At 39.7% G+C, this 19,050-nt stretch overlaps 1 protein-coding gene across 1 annotated transcript in view; it reads right to left on the minus strand.

Annotated features, from left to right (window-relative positions):
• The window catches only part of LOC121870590 (mucin-5AC-like), an 87,579-nt gene extending 69,226 nt beyond the window's left edge, over nt 1–18,353 (minus strand). The window contains exons 1-2 of the mRNA XM_042372423.1: nt 18,255–18,353; nt 3,610–3,700 (exon numbers count right to left, since the gene is read on the minus strand). Coding sequence (XP_042228357.1) covers nt 3,610–3,700; nt 18,255–18,353 — 190 coding nt within the window. The remainder of the gene's footprint in view (nt 1–3,609; nt 3,701–18,254) is intronic.
• Nucleotides 18,354–19,050: the final 697 nt, after the last annotated feature.

Consider the following 19,050-nt stretch of genomic DNA (forward strand, 5'->3'; position numbering starts at 1 on the left):
TAGAGGAGCGGAAACACTTGAGACCTCACTGAACCAAACGAGAGCTACTAAACGAGCCCAACGACATCAGAGGGCTCAAGGTATAATTCCTCTCAATGAACAATCTCCCTGTCACCTATGAAACAAGATCTGTGCCTCCGGGATTGGACTCCATACTCATCTACGGTGGCATCAGAGGAATAACACATAACTCATCAATCATCTCATCTGGAGCAACGTCGTCATCGACTTCAATGGGCTGCCATAAGCATGCAACATAAGTGTTACTGGACATTTGTATAAACACATACTGGTTGTGTTTTTGTACGACTATACATGAATAAATGTATATATCTGAGCTTGCCTATATACAGTATTTGTTTAAGCATACTTTTGTACCTGTAGGAATATTAGCCTGTGTATGAGGCCAAAAAAAAGTAATCCGATTATCTACAATATAGGTCAAGATTATTGGAGGTAGATCACAAGGCGAGAGAAAAACTTAGTAAAAACAAGTGAAGGCTCACCACCTCCAGCAGGGGGGAGCTTCAGGGAGTCATTTGTATATCTGACTGAATTATTATTAAGTCTTAGTGTTATTGTTGGGTTCTAGTGACGCTAAATCAAGTGTCACGGCAGAAAGTTAGCAGTTATTAGATTCCAGAGAGAAGAGTGACTGGGAAATGGGAGTAAGGAAGGAAAGAAGGAGAGAAGAGAAGGTAGAAAGGTAAAGGTGTGATGAAAGGTGGGGGAGTGGATGATAAGAGGTGGAAAAGAAGGATGATGAGTGAGGGAAAAGTTAAGAAATGGAAAAGAAGATGATGATGAGGTGGAAAAGAGTACGAAAAGAAACGAAAAAATTACCAATTATACAAGAGGGAAGGAAAATAATAAAAGAAGAGAGATTAAAAAAGGAAAGGAAGAGAGGCGAAGGAAGGTGAAGTGGAGAGAAGGGATGGGAGGGAGAAAGAGTGATAGAAAGAAGAGGAAAAATGGGAGAACAAAGAGGGATGGGTATGAAGGGGAAGGCAGGAGAGAGAGAGAGAGAGAGAGATAGGCATGGAAGGGCTGGAGAGGCAAGCGGCAGCACAGGAGAAAGTTAGCCGTTTTTTAGTTTCGTTTGTCAGATCCTGTATGGTTGGAATGTTGTCTCTCTCCTGGTAGTAGTGGTTATGATGTGTTGGTGAGGTGTTGGTGATGTGTTGGTGACGTGTTGATGCTGTGGTGGTAATGTAGTGGTGTGTTGATGGTGTTGTGCTGGTGGTGGTGTGTTGGTGGTGGTGTGTTGATGGTGTTGTGCTGGTGGTGGTGTGTTGGTGGTGGTGTGTTGGTGGTGGTGTGTTGGTGGTGTTGTGCTGGTGGTGTGGTGTGGTGGTGGTGGTGGTGGTGTGGTGGTGTGTTGGTGGTGGTTGTGCTGGTGGGTGGTGTGTTGGTGGTGGTGTGTTGGTGGTGGTGTGCTGGTGGTGTGGTGTGCTGGTGGTGGTGAGTTGGTGAGGTGTTGGTGATGTGTTGGTGATGGTGGTGTGTTGGTGAACGTGTTGGTGATGTGGTGTGTGTAGTGGTGTGTGTTGATGGTGTTGTGCTGGTGGGGGTGTGTGGTGGTGTGGTGGTGTGTTGGTGGTGGTGTGTTGGTGGTGGTGTGCTGGTGGTGGTGTGTTGGTGGTGGTGTGCTGGTGGTGGTGTGTTGGTGGTGGTGTGCTGGTGGTGTGTGTTGGTGGGGTGTGTGTGCTGGTGGTGGTGTGTTGGTGGTGGTGTGCTGGTGTGGTGTGCTGGTGGTGTGCTGGTGGTGGTGTGCTGGTGGTTGGTGTGTTGGTGGTGGTGTGCTGGTGGTGGTGTGTTGGTGGTGGTGTGCTGGTGGTGGTGTGTTGGTGGTGGTGTGCTGGTGGTGTGTGGTGGTGTGCTGGTGGTGTGTGTGCTGGTGTTGTGTGTTGGTGGTGGTGTTGCTGGTGGTTGGTGTGTTGGTGGTGTGGTGTGCTGGTGGTGGTGTGTTGGTGGTGGTGGTTGCTGGTGGTGGTGTGTTGGTGGTGTGTGCTGGTGGTGTGCTGGTGTTGTTGGCAGGTTGGTTGTGGTGTGTTGGTGATGGTGGTGTGTTGGTGATGGTGGTGTGTCGGTGAGGTGTCATGTGTGCTTTTCGTGGGTTGTGGTGTTGTGTGAGGTTTTCTGGTGGTATATGTCTGCTGGTGGGTGTACATTGTTGTTGGTGTGTACGTGTGTTGGTAATAATATATATATATATATATAGATATTAATATATATATATATATATATATTATATATATATATATATATATATATATATATATATATATATATATATATATATATATATTTTTTTTTCGAGGGGATTAGCCACTGCGGGCGGTCACTGACCCCCATCGGGCCTGGGGGCGAAAATAATAATAATAATAATAATAATAATAATAATAATAATAATAATAATAATAATAATAATAATAATAATAATAATAATAATAATAATAATAATAATAATAATAATAATAAAAATAATAAAGAACCATAAAGAAATAAAAAAATAAAAAAAGATCAAAAGTGAGAAACATTATATGTATGTTGTGTTGTCAATGGTAAGAGAAACAACTGAGACCCTGCAATTGTGTGTAAATGAGGCAGAAAGTCAGATCAGCAACCTGGGACTTGGTCACAACTTTCGTGATGCCATATGGCAGCAGGGTCTACCATTAGACAACACTTGGGTAAAGTTATATATTGTAGTGTCCCTAATGTATCTACGTTAAGACTTACACTTACATTACCACCACAAGAGAATTATTGTAACTTATGTACTTATATCTGTACTTGTATACTGAAATTAGTAAATAAAGTTTCTAAATCTCACATGATGACTACATTACCTGGTGGAGCCGAGATACCCCAGGGCGAGGTTTTTATACTACTAATAACAAGTCCACAGCATAACAATAAGAGCAATACCCTTATATAGGCACGTCATCTGTGAGGGAACATAGTGTGTCATTATCCGCAGGTTCCTACACTATATTCTTGGAGTTTCATGGAATAACTTTTATTTATATCTGAACCTAATGCTTACTGCTTCAAGGCACAGTAATGTTTAGCCTTCACCTACAAGAACACTTTTCCGTAGTTCTTATAAGGGAATTGTTGTTTACTTTATGCTTTGAGTGTTAATGATTGATTAGTGAAAGAATTAATGGAAAAATTTGTTATGTAATGTACTGTACATATTTCTTACATATACGTTAGTGATGGAAAGTCCACATATCCAGTACACCACTTTCACAAAACTTATTACACTAATTATTTATGAAAAAATATTCTTACCGTAAAAAAAATCAATAACTTATAAGTAAATAGTTAAGCAGTTTTTGACTCATGGGACTGAAGTCACGAGGCTTCAAAGTACGACTGAATCTATGAATGGCTTTATTCAAGTACGGCTTCCGGGACCGTGACGTCACCCGCCAGTATTGCCTGGATAATTAAAGCGCCACTAAACCTCAAAATGTGGGTCAGTCCGGCGCTAATTTGCCTAACATGAGCCACTGACCTCACCCAAGAGCCTTTCCAACTATTCAAAATTTCACAGTGAAAACACGGAGGAGTTTGTTTGGTTTCGTCAAGGGTACTCACCTGAGGCCTCCAGGGGCTCCTCCCACCCTTCAATAGGTCTCCGAACTGCCCCAGTACCTAGTTCAGGGTCCTCCCCCTCACGACTCACCTCCTGGGGAAAAATAGAAATTCACATTAGTATTACATGTACCATAGATCACCTCCTCAAGGAACAACATGGAGGAATTATGGTAACCTGGAGAGGATCACGTGATCATTAACCCTCCAGCTTGTTTCACCTTAAGATTAAACACCCTTACGCTAACCTAGCCAAGTTAACGTAACCTAATATGCAGATATACATGAGGAATACGTTTTATATATAGGAGTTGGATGAAAGTCGTGTTGGAAGCATCATGGCTCGGGGTATTCAGCCGTCACTCATCCATTACGGATTGGCTACACTGTTGATGTGCTCATACGCTACACCTGTACGTAGATAAAGGTGTTCTACACAACTGTACTTAAAATATACATTATTCTTCCCCACTATGTTGAGAATTAATAGATTTCTAATACTTGTCTTGAGTAGTGAGATGCATTTCACATCTTGATACAATGAAATGTCCTTCACACCTGTACAGAGAAATCAAACGTCCTTTGCGGCTGTACAAATAATTAACTAAAGCAACCCATATTTTCGACTGTACACTAAACTATGCGCGCGCGAGAGAGAGAGAGAGAGAGAGAGAGAGAGATAACTATGTCCAGGTAAGGAAAGAGATAGTAAGCCTTGACCAGGTAGAGAAAGACAATTAATGTTTTGTTCAAATAGAGGGAAGGTGAGAGATAGCAAGCCTTTCCAGCTAGAGAGAAACAAATAGCAAACCTCCACACCAACTTGTTAACACACACAGCCTGCATGGTGCCGGTGTTGCCACAATGACCACCTGACGAAAAATACTTTAAAAAATAGACGTGTTACAGATCCACACTATAAACCAAACTGACCCAGGGAGGCCACAGTAACCCCAATGCAACGAAGGTCACGATAAGAAGAACGCATGCGCCGGCAGCAAAGAAGTCGTGACGGCGTTCATTAGCGAGTTAGCGATCACTGCGACACTTTACGAGGGCTGGTGGCTGCAGGGAGAGTGCTGATTAGTGGCTACAGGGGCGGGGGCCGGTTGGTGGCTACGGGGGAGGGGGCTGGATGGTGGCTACAGGTGAAGGGCTAGCTTGTAGCTACAAGGGGAGGGGCTGGATGGTGGCTACAGGCTGGCTACGGGGGAGGGGGCTGGATGGTGGCTACAGGTGAAGGGCTAGCTTGTAGCTACAAGGGGACGGCTGGCTGGTGGCTACAGGATGAGGGCTCAGTGAGGGCTGGTTGGTGGTCACTAGCTAGCCACAGTGAGCCACAGTGAGCCTCACATCTCCTTCATGAACCTCCTGCCAGCATGCACATGTTATCGTGTGTGTATATGAGTTGTTATTGTAAAACGTGTGCTTGGAGGTCAATCATCAGTATGTGTGTGTGTGTGTGTGTGTGTGTGTGTGTGTGTGTGTGTGTGTGTGTGTGTGTGTGTGTGTGTGTGTGTAATGTTTATATAAAACTTAATAAATGCGGTGTTCCTGAATAGATGTTCTAATACTCCCATGTGTGGTGTATGAAGGCATGTATCAGTGTATATTTCTGTGGAATGATGCAATCGCTTCACCATGTATGCAGGTGCGAGAACAGGTGGTAGTGGAGTGAGCTGCTTATGCAAATTTCTAGTCCCGTCAAATGTTTGAATTATCACAGGACGTCCCACTTGTAACATATACTTACACATCAGCCTAGTGAATATATTACAGAGCATGAGCTTAAACTGAGGACCGGTGAGATGCAAATTATTCTACTTCAAATTTCCAGGTGGGCAAGAACCGGGCCTTATGAAGTTAAAACCAGCCACTGCTTAAGTAATAGTAGGTTGTCTGTGATACTTGCAGCTTATCGTCTACAATAACTTCTCTGCCTCCTCCTCCTCCCTCTCTAACACTCCCTCCCCCCCTCCTCCTCCCTCTCTACCACTCCCCCCTTCTCCTCCTCCTCCTCCTACTCCGTCAGACAACCCCCAGCTCCTCCTCCTACTACTCTTTCCTTTTCTTTGTCCTTCAGCCATTTTCTTCCTTCTCCTCTTGCTCCCTCAACCATCCTCCTTCCTCAACCATTCTTCTTCACCTCCTCCCTCAGCCATCCTCCTCCTCTTCCTCCCTCAACCATTCACTTCCTCCTCCTCCTCCTCCCGTGATCCTCCACTACCCCTCCCTCCTCCACCCCCTTTTCCCCAGCCAGTAAAACCGCATTCTACATATTAGACTTTAATTAAATCATAATGTTGCATCATGGGATCTAATCAGCCATTCCCTTATTTTATTAGACTAACTATTTCCATAAAAAATATCCATTACAATATTTCTAAGAATTTCCATGATAACATCTCCTTAACTAATTTCCAAAACTATTTATAAAAGCAATGAGGATGATGAACTGCTTACCTGGTACAAAATAACCTTCCAAGAAGAAGAGTAACAATAAAATAATTAAGATTTCAGTAAGAATAAAACACCTTCACGTTACAAACTAAATTGAGAATTCAGTAAAAAAAATCGTATCATCATTACTTTCCCCGTTAAGTCAAGTGAAGCGACCCTTCGCTCGACCACTTATTATGTCCTCTTAAAGTATTAAATATTTACTTTATTATATTTATGTATTGTGTCTATTTTGACATTGACACGAACAAAAAGTAGCACTCGTAGAGCCAAGAGCTTAAATGATCATTCACTTTCAATAGCAATCTTTTGCTCTCTTCGTCACATTAACGTGTAGTATCAATCGCTGTCATCACTCATTCAATTATCATCAACCCACACACTGTCGGGCCCGCCTCCTCACCACACCGTCCAAGCATGTCTTTACCCAAGAGACTTTCTAATGACTTCAACGCTGCACCAAACATCTATCTTCAAATCCCTTTCCTTAAATTTTCTTGTAATTCTTAAAATATTACATCACAAACTAGTTATCTATTTCAGTATCCTTAAAAGTGAAAATAAGTTTTCTTTTGTACGAGTGTAAAGAAGACATTAAGGAGGTGAGTCTTCTTAATGTTTGTGGTATGTCTTATACTGTACAGCTCCACGGTGTTCAGGACTACACACACACAGAAGTCAAGGCGCTGAAAGGATGGTGTAGAATTCTTACCTTTCACGGAGGCTTCATGTATATTCAATGCTCGACTTGTTCTCCATTTTCGAAGTTTTTTTTAGAGTATATCCACACTTTACTTTCTTAATGCATTCTACTCACAATCTTGTGGTTTCGTACTGCCTTCTACTTTCAACTCGTTTCCATTTGTGTAATCTCGCTTTCAAATTCGTTTCCAAATCAATCTTGTCTTCAATTTTGTTTCTCGTATGAATAATCTAGTCCATAATACTATTTTTTTTTACTATTTAAATGAGTGATACATTACGTCTGTCCCTTTCATTCACCTCTACTTACTCTTAGCACCTTCCTATACTCTCTTCATCACAGCTTAACATATTCCCCAAAGTTGTTTTCCTCAGCCAACTGGACAGCAGCATAAGCTTACAGTAGCTCTCATCGTCTTCATCTAGTGACTAAAGGACCAGAAGGTTCGACTACCTTCTATGTTCCCAAGTACTACATTCCCCAAGTCCCATACTCCCACATTCCCCAATCCTACATTCCCCAAGTCCCACACCCCCAAGTCACCCACTCCCGAAGGAAAACATTATAATAAGCCTTGGTGGATGATGTCCCCCCACACTTATATAAACGACCCATTCACACTCACCATCTACGTTTACATTCACACATTCACATCTTCCACGATCAATAGTCTCACCAGCGTCTAAACGTCATCTACATTAATTCGATATGTGTTTTTACTCGAGTCCATTGCACCTTGGTTACTGATTGCATTCTAATTGTCCTTTCTGTTCTCTATTTTTCTCTTTAGTGTTTCTTATCAGGTTTTCAGCCTCACATCTGCCCATCCTTACACCTTCCCATCATCACACCTTCCCATCCTTATAACTTCCCATCATTATATCTTCCAATCCTCACACCTCCCCATCCTCAAACCTCCCCATCCTTGTACCCTTCAATCATCACATATTCCCATCATCACACCTGCCCATCCTCACGCCTGCCCATCCTCACACCTGCCCATCCTCACACCTTGACAGCCTCCATTAAGACATTCCTCAGGTGTCTTCATAACACCTCTGACCTTATATTATACAGTTAAGTCTACACTACTCCTCTTCCAACCATCCTCTCTCCATCTCTCATCGTATATTCTTTACTCTTACATTATCTGGTTTCTCCACTTTTATCGTCTTTTCCTTCACTGTTCACACTCAGGTGGTCGACCAATTAGAGCGTGACACAGAACACCAAATAGATCACCCTCTCACACCCGCTCTGACTGACCTTGTGTGGTGCTCGTTATCTCCTAGTTTCTAGAAGACATAGAAGGTAAAGACGAAGAAGAAGGCAGAGAAGAAGGAAAGGAGAAGAAGACGAAGAAGAAGAAGGCAGAGAAAGAAAATAACGAAAGAAGAAGAAGGCAGAGAAGAACCAGAAGAACAAGTATTAGAAGAAAAATAAGAACAACAGCAATAACAGTAATATGAACATGAAGGGCAAGAATAACAAGAACAAGAAGGAAAATAAGAGCAACAAGAACAAGAGCAAGAGAAATTGAAGTTATGTTGTCAGTTGCTCCGACATTTAAATAATGTTTTTGTTTGCCTCCCGCAGTTCACTGTCTTCACGAATGTTATGGTTAGGTTAGGTTAAGTTAGGCCAACAGTTCTTAAAGGAAACTCATTACCGACAATCATCTCAATCTTTATTTTAACAAGTCCAAAAGAAATGGGATTAATGGGATTCCCTCCTTAGTTTCCTTCATCCTGTATGTTTCCCTCCTTCATTTCTTTCAACATTTTTGTTCCTTTTTTCATTTCCTTCATCCGTTTCCTTCACTCCTAAAATTATTCCACATTTCCTCACCTATCACAAATCAAAGGATCATAGGTATATCTCCCATGACACTTTTACACACCAAAATCATCAACAACATTCACACACAAGTCCTGAACATTCACGACAACATACACCACATGGTAAGTGAACGAACTATACTAAACTAGATTAAATTATTTATGCACGAGTGAATATTTCCTGGTATGTACACCCACTAAAAAATTACTCGGTACTCATGTCATATTGTATCACGCCGTATGGATGCCGAATAATATTTTAGTGGGCGGCTGATGAATCATAGAGATAATCATATATGACACAACGGACGAAACATTTTGACAACCCTACCGAGACAACAGGAGTCGTAGTGTTCATTTAGACATTCATCTGACCCCTCCGTACAGATATATTTTTTAGTTGTGTGTAGAAACCAGTTTAAGGTTCAGGTTAATTAATGCATGCTGAGGGGAAGATTAAGTTCCTGACAAATTAGTAAGTCACGCCACTCAGAGCGTGTTTTAGTAATGGCCGTAAGCTTTACACTCACCAGGTAAGCTGTAGTTCATTATGAGATTCTTTGTTTTTTTCTTTAAGGCCATTGCGCTGTTGTTGTGTTTTATTTAAACCCATTAAGTTTTTTATTTAAACCCATTATGCTGTTTTATTTTAGCCCATTTAGCTGTTGTTTTTATTTAAGCCCATTAAGCTGTCGTCTTATGTAAATCCAAGTCAACTAAGCAGTCTAACACAAAAGTAATCACTAAACAACTGTTCAGTACGACCGTCCATGAAGTCGCCTTCGCCCAGAATGGAACCCACAAAAGCTGCCTTCCAGTAACCGGTCCATTATGCTGGTGTTAGTCCATGTGAACCTTGTACTGTACCAGTCGACCCCCCTTTATGATGACGACCTTGAGGTGTAAGGAGGTCGATCACCTCCTCCTCCTCCTCCTCCTCTTCTCGACCACAACAAAATCCACCAGTTCTTAAGCATCCACTACCATCACATCACCACCATCGCATCATCTCACCACCAGTGCATCACCTTCACCATGACATCACCTCACCACCATCACCTCACCACCATCACATCACCACATCACCTCACCACCATCACAACACCTCACCACCAACACCTCACCACCATCACCTCACCACCACCACCATCACCTCACCACCACCATCACATCACCACATCACCTCACCACCATCACCTCACCACCATCACATCACCACATCACCACCACCATCACCTCACCACCACACCACCACCACCACCATCACCACCATCACCACCACCATCACCTCACCACCATCACAACACCTCACCACCATCACAACACCTCACCACCATGACCACCTCACCACCTGCAGAATGCCTCTCAACTCCTCCATGTTACCGACCAATATTTGTTTTCTTGTTTCTGTCCAAGTTAATCATAAATCGTAAAAGGTTAAGTACCAGTTCGGTAACAATAAGGGATATATTCTCTGGTTGTTTGTAAGTATGGTAGTATGTATCAATAGTTTATATGAAAGATATATTTTCTGTTTAATATGCCAGTATTATAACAGTCATTGCATCACCTGAAGTTTAGCCCCACCCACCTTATTTCACCTGATGATTAAGCAGCCTAACGTTAATTGGGAGTTAGGTTAGGTTAGGTTAGGTTGTTTAATCATCAGGTGATCCCATTTACCAATCACTACACTGAGCTATTTCTCAGTTGATCATTAAGACGCTGGCTGAGGACTTATTATGAACAAGTTTTTTAGTGATCACCAGAAGGTTAACTTTCGTTGTGGTAAAGTTTTGCAGACCACAGTAACCAGTTATGTTCTGCGGCTCTGTGACGGTTATTAAGTCATTACCAAAGGCGACATAATATTGTTTCAATGCTTATTAGTCGCTGTAGTGAGGTTCATCTTTTCTTATTTGAAGGATTTGTTAGACTACTGATTTAAGGGTGAGTTGTGGGTTTTTATGGAGATGTTTACTCATACATTCCTTAAGGTGATATTTACTCATACATTCCTTAAGGTGATATTTATCATACATTCTTTAAGGTGATATTTACTCATACATTCCTTAAGGTGATATTTATCATACATTCTTTAAGGTGATATTTACTCATACATTTTTTAAGGTGAAGTTTACTGATACATTCTTTAAGGTGATATTTACTCATACATTCCTTAAGGTGATATTTACTCATACATTCTTTAAGGTGATATTTACTCATACATTCTTTAAGGTGATATTTATCATACATTCTTTAAGGTGATATTTACTCATACATTTTTTAAGGTGAAGTTTACTGATACATTCTTTAAGGTGATATTTACTCATACATTCCTTAAGGTGATATTTACTCATACATTCTTTAAGGTGATATTTACTCATACATTCTTTAAGGTGATATTTACCATACATTCTTTAAGGTGATATTTACTCATCAAACTAATGAGTAATGAAGGTCCTCTAACTTTAAAGGAGTTACTGCACGTTAAGGAATAGGTCAGACGAGCCTCCATAAAGGACACTTACCACCTATCCATTAAGAGAAAAACATATTTATAATTCTCAGTAAAACAAAATAATTCCATGTACACTGAACGCACCCAATACATGGTATAATTTACCTCAGGATTATACTGATTATTGAAGCGGTGTGATTCTGAGAATTATTATTGTGGTTCATGGAGATAATAATAGTCGAAGGTCCAGTTATCTGACTGTTGAGGACTAACTGTACGTGGACAGTTTTCTTGTGGCCAGACTGGTATTCCGAGTAATTAATTAGTGTATCTTGTTAAAATGTGTGGTGTAATCCCCTTTTACCTGAGACATGAGGCAAGGTGCTTTCTGGGTGCCTGACCTTACATCTTAAAGGTCAAGGTCACTGGCCGCCGGTTCAGTATAAGCAAAATCACTCTTGAGTATTTAACAACAACTTAGATTTTTTTTTTCACTCATGATAAAAGACAGTAATTAAATTTTCCTGATAGTTTAGATAAATCCACAAAAACAAGTACGGGATACTTTTGTTTTTCCACTTTAATTAATAATACAAACAAAAACTACTTAGTGCAAACAATAAACTGGACTTTATACTGTAATTACTAATGACTAAGAATTATTATATATTGTTACTACTATAAATATATATCCAGATTTACTTATAAGAAACTCTACTGTATTTCTACTTATCACAACTAATTAAAATAATACTACAGGATATATCAGTATAATTCTTATATAACCATAATATATATTAAGCGACATTCCTCCTTGGCATTTTAACTTTACTACATACCACAAAATACTCGTCGGGAATTCTCAGACAAAATAATAAACAGAGAGAGAGAGAGAGAGAGAGAGAGAGAGAGAGAGAGAGAGAGAGACACAAGACAATTACTGCAGTCCACCCCCCACCCCTTATACATTAACTACACTATAAAACCAACAATGCTATATATCAACATGTTTTTATAAGCTCGGAGAAAACTGTACTTGAGTGAAAATAAAATTCCAACTACATGAACTTTACATTTGTGTATTCTCTTTTAATTATTTACTATTTTGTGTATTTTTGTTCCTTCCTTCGTTCGTTATTCATTTGTTTTTATTTTACTCCCGATATTTTAAGAGTGTGATGTAAGCTGTATAAATATGAGGAGTGTTGGGCATTGTTTGATCTTTCACTCTTTCTGGACTCGTGTGTTGTCATAGGTCTTGGGCGTGTGAGAGGTGGACTCACACTGGGGTGTACTGGAGGTTTCTTCGCTTAGGTTAACGTTTTTTTTTTTTTTTACGGGGATTAGCCCACCCGGGCACAGGTCACTGACCCACATTGGGGCCTGGGGGACGAAAATGTAATAATAATAATAATAATAATAATATTAATATTAATATTAATAATAATAATAATAATAATAATAATAATAATAATAATAATAAATAATAGTCATAATAAATTCATAATAAATAAAATTTATAATAAAACAAACAAAAATAGAATAATAAAATAATGATGATAATAATAAATAATAATATTAATATTAATATTAATAATAATAATAATAATAATAATAATAATAATAATAATAATAAAGAACTATAAACACAAAAATGAAAAAAAAGATCAAAAGTGAGAAACGATATATGTATGTTGTGTTGTCAATGGTAAGAGAAACAATTGAGACCCTGCAATTGCGTGTAAATGAAGCAGAAAGTCAGATCAGCAACCTGGGACCTGATCACAATTTTCGTGATGCCATTTGGCAGCAGGGTCTACCATTAGACAACACATTATGCTTCCAATATCTTCCCAGGCGGTAGTACCTCCCTGTTTGGTAGCTGCCTACTACCTACTACCTTGTAAATAAGACTCCTTGTTCACCCCCTAACCTAACTTAACCTACCCTAACCTAAAGTAATCATGAAACTCATTTTTCATCAATTAACCAACCGTAACCTTAACTTAAGCCTAACATAATCTAATGTAACATAAGAGCGATTCTAAATACCCATTCCTAAATAGCTCTAATAAATGCCTACTCACTCATCCAACTTTAAAACCCCATATAATTTTTCGTGTTACAACAATGAAGGTGTTTTACCTCTCCTGCAGGTATTACAGCGTTTGGTAACAATGATGATGATCACTTATTCCGTGACTGCCTACAACCTTTGATACTTCTTTGCTTCACGACTGCACATAGTTGCTTATTGTGTTTTGATTACAGGTGATGGTGGTGGTGGATACAAAGAAAGTAATGACCTGTATTGTGGTGATGTTTGGGGCAGGTGTAGTAATGACCTGTATTGTGGTGATGTTTGGGACAGGTGTTGTAATGACCTGTATTGTGGTGATGTTTGAGGCAGGTGTTGTAATGACCTGTATTGTGGTGATGTTTGGGGCAGGTGTTGTAATGACCTGTATTGTGGTGATGTTTGGGGCAGGTGTAGTAATGACCTGTATTGTGGTGATGTTTGAGGCAGGTGTTGTAATGACCTGTATTGTGGTGATGTTTGGGGCAGGTGTTGTAATGACCTGTATTTTGGTGATGTTTGGGGCAGGTGTTGTAATGACCTGTATTTTGGTGATGTTTGAGGCAGGTGTAGTAATGACCAAAGCTTCACCTCACCTCACCTCACCAAATCACGTGATAATTTATCTAAGTTTTATTTCGTTCATATAAATTTATTTAAAATTATTAAATCAAACATAGACAACAATAGATTAATAAATATAGAAGTAATTCTCCATAATAGTCTTCCTCCTCTTCTTCCTTCACTCTTCTTCCCTTCTCTTCTTCCTCCCCCCCTCCCCTCCCCTCACTCTCTCCTCACCTGGACTGCCCGAAGCAAAACTGTGACCTTCAACTTCGATATTTTAATTATTATCTTCCCAAAGAAATAAAACCAACTTTTCCTTAGCGACCGTTCGACCTAATAACCGATTGGTAATAAAACCGATTGACATACAGACAAGCACACAGACAAGATTTTATTAACCCCATCTTGCTGTTGGCGGAGGTAAATAAATATACACACTAGGAGGTATATATATATAGGAGTAACCTTCAGAAAATAATATAAGATTCGATATAAGGAGAGTAAATGGAGCATTACAAGCAGGTCATCGTTCTACCTCTTGGATGACTTGTAATACCTGTTGCTCATCTTGTGCTTGTTAGTGTATAGGCAGGTGTTTATATGTGACTGTACCTGTAAATGATTAGGCAGGTGTTTATATGTGACTGTACCTGTAACTGTATAGGAAGGTGTTTATATGTGACTGTACCTGTAATTGTAGAGAAAGGTGTTTGTAATGTAACTGTACCTGTAACTATATAGGCAGGTGTTTATATGTGACTGTACCTGTAACTGTATAGGCAGGTGTTAAATGTGACTGTACCTGTAACTGTTTAGGCAGGTGTTAAATGTGACTGTACCTGTAACTGTATAGGCAGGTGTTAAATGTGACTGTACCTGTAACTGTTTAGGCAGGTGTTAAATGTGACTGTACCTGTAACTGTATAGGCAGGTGTTAAATGTGACTGTACCTGTAACTGTATAGGCAGGTGTTAAATGTGACTGTGCCTGTAACTGTGTAATAAGTAGTTTATATATATCTGTGCTCATAGTTATTTATATATCAGGTGTTATATGACTGTTATTGTACCTATATATAAATCATCGACTTTATTATGACTTTGCTTGTACATTTCTATATATCAAGTAACACATATATCTGTCCGTATCTATAAAAACTATGTTTATTTTGTTTACATATCAAAACCTTGCGTATACCGGCGCTTATAACTGTTTATAGATCAAATTCTCATACGGAACAGGTCAGAATTTATATAACATGTGTTTGTACGTAACTGGTTGTAAATATGTATACATCAACTTGTTCGTATATAACAATATTCATAACTATCCAGGCACTCATAGTATCGTATATAGATATGCTTATAAGTTATAAGTTATAAGTTATAACTGTTTATCAATCACTTGCATATAACTGTAGCTGTAACGAACTGTACATATCATTTGTTTGTTTATAACTGTGTTTGTGTGTAACTGTGCTTGTGTTTAGCTGTGCTTGTGTGTAACTGTGCTTGTGTGTAACTGTGCACATAACAGGCACAACAATGACTCTCTCATCATTACTGCGGCATCCGGTAGTAATTCGCCAACCTCCCTCCTCCCCCCTCTCGTCTACCTCAGTCCTACCACACCTCACCCCCTCCCCTCCCCCCCCGTGTCAAGGTTGGGTCAAAGGCGCTACAAACTGACTTGTCATGTTCATATCTTGTCACTCTATACGTCATCTCATCATTTAAGGTGATTTTTACTCGTGTGTGTGTGTGTGTGTGTGTGTGTGTGTGTGTGTGTGTGTGTGTGTGTGTGTGTGTGTGTGTGTGTGTGTGTGTGTGACTCAGACGTTGTGAAGGAAATGGCCCTAATTCATCTCTGTCATCATGCGCATTCTTGAGAGAGAGAGAGAGAGAGAGAGAGAGAGAGAGAGAGAGAGAGAGAGAGAGAGAGAGAGAGAGAGAGAGAGAGAGAGAGATAATGCAAGAGAAAGAGTGAATGTGAGAGAGAGTGAAAGAGTGATACGAAACACGATTCACACACACTGGGGGCTTTCTCGAATTCCTTGACCTTGACCCGGTGACCTCTGACTCACGACCCCTGCGCCTCACACTCTGACCCCGTTCCTCAATAGCTCGTCAGATTACTGCACCATTACCAAGACGATACCATGTTCAACTCTCACCTTCACATTACAGTTTATTCCCCGCCTTCGTACGTCATTCTCAGCTGACTGAATACACTCACAGTTGACTGAATGAACTTACAGCTGACTGAATAGCTCACAGCTGACTAAATAAACTCACAGCTGACTAAATAAACTCACAGTTGACTGAATAAACTCACAGCTGAATAAATAAACTCACAGCTGACTGAATAAACTCACAGTTGACTAAATAAACTCACAGATGACTGAATAAACTCACAGCTGACTGAATGAACTCACAGCTGACTGAATAAACTCACAGATGACTGAATGAACTCAGACTTACAGCTGAATGAATGAACTCACAGCTGACTAAATAAACTCACAGCTGACTGAATAAACTTACAGCTGACTGAATAAACTCACAGTTGACTGAATGAACTCAGAGCTGACTGAATAAACTCACAGCTGACAGAAAAAGCTCCCAGTTAACTGAATGAACTCTCAGCTTAGTGAATAAACTCACAGCTGACTGAATAAACTCACAGCTGACTAAATAAACTCACAGAACTGACTCACAGCACTGAATAAACTCACAGTTGACTAAATAAACTCACAGATGACTGAATAAACTCACAGCTGACTGAATGAACTCACAGCTGACTGAATAAACTCACAGATGACTGAATGAACTCAGACTTACAGCTGAATGAATGAACTCACAGCTGACTAAATAAACTCACAGCTGACTGAATAAACTTACAGCTGACTGAATAAACTCACAGTTGACTGAATGAACTCAGAGCTGACTGAATAAACTCACAGCTGACAGAAAAAGCTCCCAGTTAACTGAATGAACTCTCAGCTTAGTGAATAAACTCACAGCTGATTGAATAAGCTCACAGCTGACTGAACAAACTCGCAGCTGACTAAATAAACTCAAAGCTGACTGAATAAACTCACAGCTGACAGAATAAGCTCCCAGTTAACTGAATTAACTCTCAGCTAACTGAATACTCACAGCTGACTGAATAAGCTCACATTTAACTGAATAAACTCATCGCTGACTGAATAAACTCACAACTGATTACATAAACTCACAGCTGACTGAATAAACTCAAAGTTAATTTAATTAACTCACTACTGAATGAACTCAGAGTCACAGTTGACTGAATAAACTCAAAGTTAATTTAATTAACTCACTACTGAATGAACTCAGAGTCACAGTTGACTGAATAAACTCACATCTGACTTAATAAGCTCACAGTTGGCCGAATAAATCACAGTTAGCTGAATAAACTTAAATATTATCCTAAAAAAAACTGTAGAGACGAAGTTAAATAAAAATAAATATTCCATTAAAACTCTTTATGTGAATCAGTTTCCTCTATTTGTATTCGTGAGAAATCTTAAACCTATAAACTGAAATTGATGTCAGAATGGATTATACATTGTTTCAGCTGGAGGCACGAGTTAGCACGAGCAGCCATACTACCTGGCCTCTACCTCCCTCCCAGCCACACCCCAACAGGTGAGTGACTCTGCCCCCAACTTACACATTTATACAATTGCGCGCAAACACACACCACACCACACCACACACACACATTCATACATCCACAAACTCGCACATTTGCATACACATTCTTGCACGTGTACACTCACAAACTTACACATCACACTAGCTGGCTCACATGCACATATTCGCTTCACATCCCTGCAATAGTGCTACCAATTTGGCGGATTCCCTCGCTAATTCACACACACACACACACACACACCCACACACACACACACGCTTCCACAACCGGAGCCCTAATATTCACACAACCACAGTCTAAAACAAACTTGCACACATTCACATCCTCAAACACGTATGTATACATTATGCCACAATGTTTGGGGCGTCAACAGCTCGCTTCTTACACAACTGAGTGGAAGGAAGAAGTAAAGTGTGTTTCACGATCATTGTCTCAATATTATTACTGGAAACTATTACAGATAAGAGAGGAAAATGCAGCCATGTTTCATTACTTGAGTAAAGAATAAGTGACAAAAGTGATTTCAGGTGAATAATTTTGTTGGAACAGAGTAGAGTGGGTTGATTATCCAATACAAATGTGATTGACACCAACATTAGGAAAATCAACCAAAAAATAGGCTTCTTACACTTTTAGATCTAAACCTTGTGGGTAATTACCGAAAATTGGTACATGTTATAACGTAATTAGAATCGGTGTATACAAAGGTTGGAAATTAATATTATTTTTACAGCTGTGTCCTTGGAACCATTCATCGTCTTCTTGGCTGTCCGCTGTCAGCCTCCTTAACAGATTAAGATTTATGCAGCAATGTGAGGATTCCAACCCACGTGTTCCTGAACCATCAACTCTGTATAATGAACTAACACTGGACCACCGACCAAACCTCTCATACACCACTTTAAAGAATAGTTCCGTTCTCTTAATAGAAAACCTCTCAGGTAAAACAACTTCAACATGACACATTTTACGAATGAGTAATAATTTGGCTTTTTAGACGCCACTGATCGTCGTCAAAGATTCATTTTTTTCTTATTTCTGGAAATATAAACGACGTATTGTTGTCGGCGAAGCGTTAATATGCAACAATGTTTAACACTTGAATCATTTCCTCGTCTGGTTTATGGTGTGAGTCCGTCCGTCGCTTCGTGATGACACGTAAATGATAATTACACCGACACGAAGCCATCGTTCTTGTGACTAACTTGGAGGTCAGGCGATACGCTGCACCACGCGGGGTTCCTTGAGATGGTTTTATAGTCTCAAGAAAAACCCCAAGTTCAACCTTGGATGAGAGTTAGTCCGAATGACTTGTAGACAATAACATATGATACTATAAAACATTTACGTTTGATATCTATTCGTCAAAGAGCATTTGTGTAAACAGTTATATAGTAATTTACAACACATATAATTACACACACAACAGAAACCTATTTCTCCATTTACGTTTTGTCTTGGCAATGAGTCTTCACAATGGCACAAATATCGTATTTAGTTTTCATTTATATGTATACAATTTTTTTTATATTTAGGTTTTGTCTCTAACGTAGAATATAACTTCACACGTATACGAAAACTCGTTTTTCCTTCTCAGGTGTGTGCGTGTGTGTGGGTGTGTGCGCGTGTGCGTGTGTGTGGGTGTAATAATAATAATAATAAT

This window comes from Homarus americanus, unplaced genomic scaffold (assembly GCF_018991925.1).
Source record: "Homarus americanus isolate GMGI-L3 unplaced genomic scaffold, GMGI_Hamer_2.0 scaffold32583, whole genome shotgun sequence".
Classification (NCBI taxonomy): domain Eukaryota; kingdom Metazoa; phylum Arthropoda; class Malacostraca; order Decapoda; family Nephropidae; genus Homarus; species Homarus americanus.